Source organism: Rhagoletis zephyria, unplaced genomic scaffold (assembly GCF_001687245.7).
Source record: "Rhagoletis zephyria isolate East Lansing unplaced genomic scaffold, Rhagoletis_zephyria_1.1 Rzeph_scaffold_00056, whole genome shotgun sequence".
NCBI classification, from domain to species: Eukaryota; Metazoa; Arthropoda; class Insecta; order Diptera; family Tephritidae; genus Rhagoletis; species Rhagoletis zephyria.
Window position 1 is genome coordinate 341,477 of NW_016157140.1, and position 9,926 is coordinate 351,402.

Sequence of the window (9,926 nt, forward strand, 5' to 3'; positions counted from 1 at the left end):
GATACCGATTCGAAAATTGTCGCTAACTGGTTAGAGCATCTGCCCCCAGGCCTACAAAAATGTAATCGAATGTTTCAGCTGGAACAAAAATGCTTCAAACAAGTAAGAGTTTCTTTGATTTATGGCCTTGAACCGACATATATACATTTTTCATTCGAAACCTAAATGTTTCGGTACTGAGCATCGAGAGCATTGGATACTCTTTAAATCGGTACCGAATATCGATCAATACTTAAAGGTATTGACTCAGCACATCACTATAGGTTTAGAATTTTATCTTTGAAACGCCACACTTTATTTAGGAGCNCTGTTAGTAAGCTTTTGCTTTTGTATGGAAACTCATTTATGCCCATATAGTTGAATAAAATAAACATACTTAGAAGATATCAACCAATACCTCCCATATACCAAACGAAAGGAAACAACTTGAATTTTCGATTAAACAAAATAAAAACAAAATCACTAGAATGGTTTTCGAGCATTTTCGTAATAAAAAAAAATTTGTAATTTTTTCAAAAAATGTTTCTCTTAAACTGCTCAATATTTGTTGAATTTATAAAAAATTTATACACAATAATATTTCTTTTGCTCCAAAGAACCTATGTCCCGAAAATGGAAGTTATATCTGCAAATCATATGTTGCTAAAGCACATTAAGTGCTCAAAATGGACCCCAAAATAAGCCAATATTTACCGTTGTTTCTACGACAGAAACCGAATTTGTTACTTACAAAACTGGATCTGGCGATTGGTTTGTAATGATGTACTGAATTGTCGGTACTCGGTACCCAATACTTAAAAAAAGATTTCGGTACCCAATACTTCCTTTTCGGCACCCGATAACGATTCTTTACATTAAACCTTCGCCATTATATGCATTTCAAGTTTATAAAAAACTTTCATTACTAATTTATATGATATCGGCTAAAATTCTTGAACTTATCGCAACAGAGAAATATTATTTTATCAGTTTTAACCTTAGTCGATCCATGGTTCAAGAAAAATGCCCCTTTCAGGGGGGAGATTCTGTAAACAGTTAGCGACAAGTGTCGGATCGGTATCGCACTTGTTGACGTAAATATATTTCATATCATACTTCAACAAAACCGATACCGATTCGAAAATTGTCGCTAACTGGTTAGAGCATCTGCCCCCAGGCCTACAAAAATGTAATCGAATGTTTCAGCTGGAACAAAAATGCTTCAAACAAGTAAGAGTTTCTTTGATTTATGGCCTTGAACCGACATATATACATTTTTCATTCGAAACCTAAATGTTTCGGTACTGAGCATCGAGAGCATTGGATACTCTTTAAATCGGTACCGAATATCGATCAATACTTAAAGGTATTGACTCAGCACATCACTATAGGTTTAGAATTTTATCTTTGAAACGCCACACTTTATTTAGGAGCATTTTTTTGTAAGCGAGCGACAAAAGAACGCTCATCTCGGGTAAAATTTCCTTTTAGCTAGTTAAGCAACGCTGTTGGTAGCTGGCAAGAAACATGTGATTAGTGTAACGGAATTAGATACAAAAAGCAATTTCAATGGGTAATTATGCGAAGTATTTGCGTAATATATATACTTATTTAAAATATAAGTCACATATATAAGGAAACACAAATTTTCCTCTCCACTTTCCCATTAACAATAGAGCAGTTTTTTCACTTAACAATATTATCCTTCAGGTCGCGTATTTTTTAACCGATCTGGCTGAACTCGGATAAATAGCCGAGTTTGTGTTGTTGCTTTGCGTGTTTTTCGTCCTTTAAGCGAGTGTTTTTTGTAGCTCGGTTGCAAAAGAATGCACCTTTTGTCGCTTTATTAGTTCTCGTGCAATAAGTGTTTTCGTGAAGCTCTAAAATTTACAACTACAACATTTGAGCATAGCCTCCATGTCGAAACGTAAAACGTATTCTACGTCAAAATCAGCACGGTGCTTGAGGAGGCCAAGCTCAATGTGTATATTAAATTTGGTCGAGATCGGTCAAGTTGTTTTTGAGATACGCATATATGATATATGTGGGCGGTGCCATGCCCATTTTCCAAAAATTTTATGAAAACCAATTTTTTTGCTTAATTGTCATTGTATATATGTATCATTTTTTAATAAATATATATAAATGCCCCTTAGCCACACTGCCCGAAAAATCTGCACGTCCGGTACATACACACATATAAATTCAAGTCCATATTTTTACTTAAACTGCTAAACTTCGACAATTTGTATGCAATTACATTGGATGAAGAATCAATTTATTCGAAAATAAATATTCTTTTGACAAATAACACATATCTGGCAACTTTTGTAGCCATTTTTGAAATAAGCGATGATCAAAATTCAAAAAATAAAGAAAAAGAGAGGCTCATTAAAATTTAACCGATGAAAAACTAGCTAAGTCTTACAATATATTGTTATACATCGTTTTAAATGTCTATAAGTCGTCTTTTCAAAACTTGTTCGATTTTTAAAATCGGATGGAAAATAGTCAAGCATTTAATAGATAAGTGCATCATGTACGAAAATAACGGTTTTTTGGTATAAAAAAATTGAGGGTTCATGTTGTACTCGACCATACATACAACCTGCCCTAGGTTTTGTTTCGGGTGTATTTCATGACTTTTTTTTTGCAGCACCGTGTTATTTTTCTTGTGCGCTGTATTGCCTGATCATTGCAATTGTTTCTAGTAGTGTTATCACCGCTACACACAACCACAGTACAATTTATAAAATTTAGTCCAACATTTTTAGTCTAACTTTATACACGGCAAACTTACCATAAGTTACCAAAATAAAAAAAAAGTTGCAAAGTTACCAAGCTCTCAAAAAGTTACCTATTTTGGTCACAAGTGACCAAATGTGGTAACCGTGGTGCCAGTACCAAAACGGTACATGATTCTCAGGGTAAGCAAAGCGTATGAAAAATATTAACATATCTGTTATAATACATATATCAAAGCAATGCAAAATTTAACTTAGTACTTGCTTAATCCTAGCTTAAATAAACTCCACTTTTAAAGTGGAAGTTCTCTTGTTTTTCTATACATAACCTATTGCCAACTCTTTCTTTTTCAGTTTAAAATTTAAAGCAGGACAACAAGAAACCTAAATTATGGTTTTAGCGCACATACATAGATATAATTATAGTGCGTATGACGGAAAATCGTTCCTCAATACATCATATTCCTTCCCAATCGGAAACACCAACAACGAAAATGAGAATATATTGCGTCCTTATAATTCAATGTTTTCGATGCTTGCCCCACAACCTATTACCTACTAACTCACTTCCTTTTCAGTAATGAATTCTCTCACTAGTGTATACGGAGTGATTCAAAACTGCGTAAAATATGGGGCACCGAAATTGCGTATATGGAAACTGTGCATTTAGACATTACTTCGGTTTCAACCCAAACTGTGCATGTATGCTTTATTTCGGTTTTTGTCATATGCATTATTTCGGTTTTCAACCGAAACTGTGCAGATATGCTTTACTTCGTTTTTCACATACATATGGATTATTTCGGTTTTCAAACGAAAGTGTGCATATAATTATGTTTTTATCTAAGACTATGTTCAAACAGGGGCCTAATTGGCAATTAAGAACCTTTTCATCAATTTAAGCCTTCATTGCTACCCAATTTGTCATACAAAAAATCAATTTATTAATTGCCAATTAATTATTAATTGGCAATTAATTTGTGACGGATTCTCTATGCATCCCTGCTAGGTATGTTTAATTTTGACTTGCAGGTATGTTTATTGAACAAAGAGCAATCAGCTCTTTGTTTCTGTCCCTCTTTTACAGCTGATATTCCATCAGGGATGGAAAATTTAATTATAAAATTGTACCTAATTTACGGAAAGCTTTATCTAAAAGTGGATAGATGTACCCAAAAAGTAAATATGTATTTCTATATAAAGAAGATAGGAGGATAAAAATTCCCATCGATACCACATCAACTTCTGTACTCACATTAAACAAATTTTGGCTATGAAAAGAATCTCTTCGAGCAGCGCGAGACAAAACTATGTTCTAGAAAACGTGAATTAATTTCCTCCCAGTTCTCCGATCTGACGTTTAAAAATATGTTCCGTCTATCTGGCGAAATCAACTATGTTGCGTTACTTTGACCACCTTTTTGTATCATTTGTATGCCCCTTCACAAAGGAGGGAAGGAATTGGGCCAGTTGCACGCAACAGAAAATGCATTGAAATGTCAATAAAAATAAGAACTGATTTCCTGAGAAGTACCTAAAATTGTGTGTTAGTACCGAATGCACTTTCAAACTAAATAAAGGTACAGTTGTACCAACTTTTCCATCACTGTAGGTAATCCAGCAGCTGACTTCGTATGTGAACACAAAACTCAATTCCGCAATTTAAAGCTTAATTGCCTCAGCTAACTGGCCTGTTTGAACAACGCGCAAAAATACTTCCTCCCCCTTTTCCGGCAACACAGAAAGGAGAATTCCACTTAGTGAGGGTTACAATTTTATGCCGCACGCAGAAGGCCGCCTACGCAGAAAGAAGTTCTGCGCAGAAATACTTTCGCCATCCTTTTCCAGCAATGCAGAAAGGAGAACTCTACTTGGTAAAGGTTATAATCCCTAAGCGCGGCCGAAGGCCGCCTACGCAGAAAGAACATATGCGCTATTTCGGTTTTCGTCATATGCATTATTTCGGTTTTGAACCGAAACTGTGCATGTATGCATTACTTCGTTTTTCTTTTATGCATTCCTTCGGTGTTGTTATATGCCTTATTTCGATTTTCATGCATAATGCATATGCATAATTTCGGTTTTTTCTAATATGCATTATTGCGGTTTTCAACCGAAACTGTGCATATATGTTTTATTTCGGGTTTCAACCGAAACTGTGCATATATGCATTATTTCGATTTTCTTTCGTAAGCATTATTTCGTCTTGTTTCATACGCATTATTTCGTATTTATGCAAGGTTTCCATATGTACAATTTCAGGGTGCCGTAAAATATTTGCCAATCGTACTCCAAACAAAAATAGGTTAAGGGAAATTTTTCTACCCGGGGTCTATTTACTGAGTAAGGGCCAGTTCAATATAAATCGATCAAGGCATTGAAATCATATATATATATTTTTTTTTGGTAATTTGGGGTAATATTTTCGCGTAATACTACATATATGTATATTATCCCCATTTTCGAGCTTAACTCCATAATCTGTAATTAGAAAAAGAGATTAGCCACACAGAACTGGCCCCTCGTTAATCTGTAATAAAATTAAACAAAAATGGACGCTAGCAAGGAAAAGAAGAAAAATATTAAGTTAAAGTACATATATGTATTTAAATTGCTTAATATAGCAGAAAAAAGTGATCGCAGTGGCACAGAGAAAAAACAACTTTTCCTAATCTGAGATTTGGATGTGTAAACAGGAAGATTAAAAAACGAGCTTTGACTGAGATTATCTTTATATCTAAACGCACTTTATGTTTGTACATAAAAAGTTTTGCTCAAAATAAGCCAAAAATCAATGCTTAATCGATTTATCTTCAGCTAGTCGTAACTCAGTAAATAAGCCCCGGGGGTAAAATGTCGCCTAACACTTTTGGTTTGTTATGGTTCGAGGAATACGTACGCCAAATATCTGTACGCAGTTTTGAATCCCCCTGGATATAATCAGAATAGGGGTATTCACGATCCGGTGCGTACTATCTAGCATAGTGCATAACTAGCATAAATAGCATGATTGGCTAATTTTGTTGTTGTTTGAACACATGAAACAACAACAATCATGCTATTTATACTATCTATGCACCATGCTAGACAGTATGCACCTGATCGTGAATACCCTAATATGTTTGTATGTGTACATACATGGGCATGCATGTTATGCAGCTTTCCGAATTTTATACGTAGGTATGTATGTACATACCACATATCGTCCCGTTTCTGCCTTAACCACGTATCTACAATTTTTGGGAAAACTAATATTACCACTTACAACAGCTGTTTAAGCGACACACTATTTTAAAATAGAACAAAGACTTAATGAGGGTGCTCACTTCTGTTAGTGGAACTAGAAATATTAAGTAAAAATGCGTTTATTGTATCCTAGGGGAAGAAATTAAGCATTTTCTCTTACACTCTCTAAAATACCTCTATTGCAGATACGAGGTTGAGGCAGAAACAGGACGATATGATACATTGTATACACTTACCTAATCGATAGAATCACAACAAGTACCGCAACATTTCCCACCACAGCCAGAGCAACAACAATCCAGACCGAAATGCGCAGCCATTGGTAGCCCATAACATCTTCACATGGATTGAGGGCGTTCGGCATGGGATAGCACTCAACGTGATGTTTTCTAAATTAGAGCCAATAGAATAAAGTCATATTAGTTGCAAAGCCTACTATGTATATTACTAAAGTAATTTCACTCACATATTTACGTATGTAGGTAGTAAATTAATTTTAGGAATTTGAAATGCAAATTCACGAAACAGAAATAAAAATAAATGCAAACAAAGGAACTATATATGACTATTAAAATGTATGATTGTGTCTAAAATAAAACATTTTATTATAAGTTTTAAATTGATTTACAACCAAGAAACATACGTTCGTCAAAAACCGATAATAGAAATTCTTAAGTTTAGACATAGCTTTATTTTTAATCCGACCTTTAAATATAAAGTGAGCTTTAAGGTTATAGGTTACTTCAGAAAACAGCCCAAAATGAGGTGGAAGATCGTAACAGAAAATAAAACCCCGTGGTAGATTTTTTATTTGTATGTACATATGTACATATATCATTCGTTTGTAGAACGTTATAGTATATTTTTATCCCTTTCATGAGCATCAAATGGTAATATAACTTTCGTCCGATATTTGTAAGTAACAGAACAAGAACAGAGAGAATTAAAATGTATACTTAAATGATCAGAACTTCGAACTGTGTCGATTTAGCCACGTCCGTCTGTCCGTGTGCCTGTATGTCCGTCTCTTTGTATGCAATCTTGTCACCCAGTTTCCGAGATATCGGGATGAAATTTGGTAGGTGGGTGTATTTTTATAATGTATTTGTTGGAACCGGAAGAATCGGGCCACTATAACATATAGCTCACATACAACTGATTGTTAAAATAAGAGATCTTTCGTAATAACTCCTCCATTTATGCAGCTAGGAACATGAAATTTTGCAGTACTTCCAACTATTATCAGCAGAATACCTACAGTGAAAATTACAAAGATCCGGTCACTATAACCTATAGCTCCCATACAACTGATTGTTTAGTTATGAGAACATGAAATTTCGCAATATTTCCACCCATTATTAACAGAATACTTACAGTGAAAATTGCAAAGATCGGGTAACTATTACATATAGCTCCCACACAACTGATTGTTCAGATATGCGATTTTTTGTTATAACTTCTCCATTTATTTATGCAGCTAGAAACATGAAATTTCACACTATATTCACTCATTATCAACAGAAGTTTTACAATTTTACATTTTACAATGAAATGAACAAATATCGAGTCACGATAACCTATTTATTGGCTCCATACCACTGATTGTTCAGATATGGGATTTTACCATAAAACTCCTTTATTTGGACAACCAAAACCGGTAAATTTCGTAAGCTATTTTATAAATAATAATACAAAGTCTACTGAGAAAATCGTCAAAATCTATGCTGTGTAAGCTTTATACTATACTACTGATTGTTAAGATAACAGTTTTTGCGATATATCTCCTTTATGTAGGAAGCTAAACCCCTAAATTGTGTTACCGGTTTACATACCGATCACGCAGCAGTGAAAATCAATTAGATTGGTGCTATATTTGGTATATCTTCAATATCTCTGTTTTTTTTTTAGATATGATTTTTACATTTAATGTATGCTGTAAATATACAAATTTTTTCAAATGCAGTAATCTGTTAGGTAAAATTTGTAGATGCTCATGAAAGGTATGAGGCCTTCGGCATATCCGAAGACAGCACTGCTCTTACTTGTTTTAATATATATATGTACATATTTCAATTGGGTTCCTGCAACCAGAGCTGGGTACAATTACATTCCTCATTGTAATTAGGAATCAATTCCTTCAGTTCATAGCAAAGGAAATGTTTACTTTCTCAATTTCTTGAAGTAATTTCAAATATAATTGTTTTTTTTTTTTAATTCCATTACAAGGAATTTCTTATTGTAATTGGAATAAATTACGTGCTAGGAATGTAACTTTTTTTCAATACCTTTGAAAGGAAATGAAGATGTAATTTTTTTTCCAATTCCTTTGAAAGAAAATTTTTGAAATGAAAATTTAATTGATTTTTTTCGAATTCCATTCCTTAAAGTAATTTAACAAGTAATCGAAAAATGTATAAAACGAAATTTTTACTCTTGAATTGCAATAGCTTTGTTAAATTTTTTGGTTGTTAACTGCCTTGAATAAATAACTTATACCTAAGTAGTATTACTAATTGGACTTTAAGAAACTGTAGCTGTTCAGTTTATAGGGTAACCGTTAAATTTTCCAGATCCTACCGCGAACGCGCTTCGCGGCAGATGAAACCGTGAAGAACATCCGGACTGTTGGCGCCTTGGGCACAGCTGTTCCCTTGGACTAATCCCTGCGTATCTATAAAAATGCACTGACTTAATTGTGTATATGTTGTTTTCATTTTAAGTTTGTATTACAAAAGAAAAAAATTCAAACTTTAACATGAAAAAAGTTACTCATACACCATGTATAAGTACGGTCACATACGATATGGCGTAAGAGTAACATTACTTCCTGCTAGTATTTCATACAAAAGATTATTGCACTTTCACTTAACCCTTGCAAACTTGTTTATTTATCCATCGATTTTTATCGTTAGTAGTGTTTTAAGCCACAAAGCAAGCATATATTGGCTGGTCTATACTAATACAGTATATTTTGCTTAGCTGCCCATCCTTCTTTGCACGAAAAACTTGTGCACTTAGCCGAAAAAAGTACTTAACCGGATGCCGGACCGCTGATGCGGATTTTGGGGTAGATATCTTAAATGTTCACTTAAGCATAAAGGCAGCAAAGCAAAATATACTGTATATATTTTGAAACCATTTTTTTCTGTTCGCAATGCTCGAGAAAGGCCGTACCGATTTTTTTTGAAATTTCGAAATCTACTGCAGACTTTCCAAAGATGGTTACAGGCTAAAAAAAGTTTCGATATAAAAAGGGGGCGTGGCATCTCCCATAACAATAATAATTATAGATTGGCGCTTACACATTTAAATAAATCACGAGTAAAAAGACTACTTCTTGGAGAGAAGTTACAAATTCGAACCGGGAAAAATTTTGCCAGCAAGAATTTGCAATTAGGAAAAACATATGATTGTGGCACATGGTTGGATTTTTTGTCGACGATAATTTGAATAAACAAGTTCGTTAAATTTAAAAATTTACAAACTTGAGCGATTTTAAAATGAAAAATGTAAGTTAATACTTGTTTACTTAATTAATTCAGTTAATTCCATTGATTTGCAAGGTACTCGGCAAAAAAAATTGTATTCTTATCGGAATGCAATCTCAACCAGAGTCGATATAGTAAACCCGACAAAGAAATTGAAACGTATGTTGAAGAAAGTCGGACTGACAAGATAAATACACGTAGATCCTCTTTTTTGCCCCTCTGAAAGAATTTTAAAAATTCTATAGAAATTTCTTTTGTTTGAAATGCAACTGTGGACACTAGTAGCTGCCAGAAAAACTTGCAAATTTGCGTTCGTACAGAAAATTGGAGGCTTCTCTACATGAGAGAGAGTTTGGGAGCATTTTTCTTACTATCTGATATTTTGAGTGATAATTCTCCCTGGATTTTCGACGAACAAACCTATTGTCTTCCCTACAAGGCCTTTTCAGACTGACCGATTCTCAATACA

The 9,926-nt window shown here is 34.0% G+C and overlaps 1 protein-coding gene across 1 annotated transcript in view; it reads right to left on the reverse strand.

Moving 5' to 3' along the window:
- Positions 1 to 9,926, reverse strand: part of Lgr1 (Leucine-rich repeat-containing G protein-coupled receptor 1) — a 423,583-nt gene that overhangs the window by 172,415 nt on the left and 241,242 nt on the right. The window contains exon 8 of the mRNA XM_017624060.1: positions 6,206 to 6,358. Coding sequence (XP_017479549.1) covers positions 6,206 to 6,358 — 153 coding nt within the window. The remainder of the gene's footprint in view (positions 1 to 6,205; positions 6,359 to 9,926) is intronic.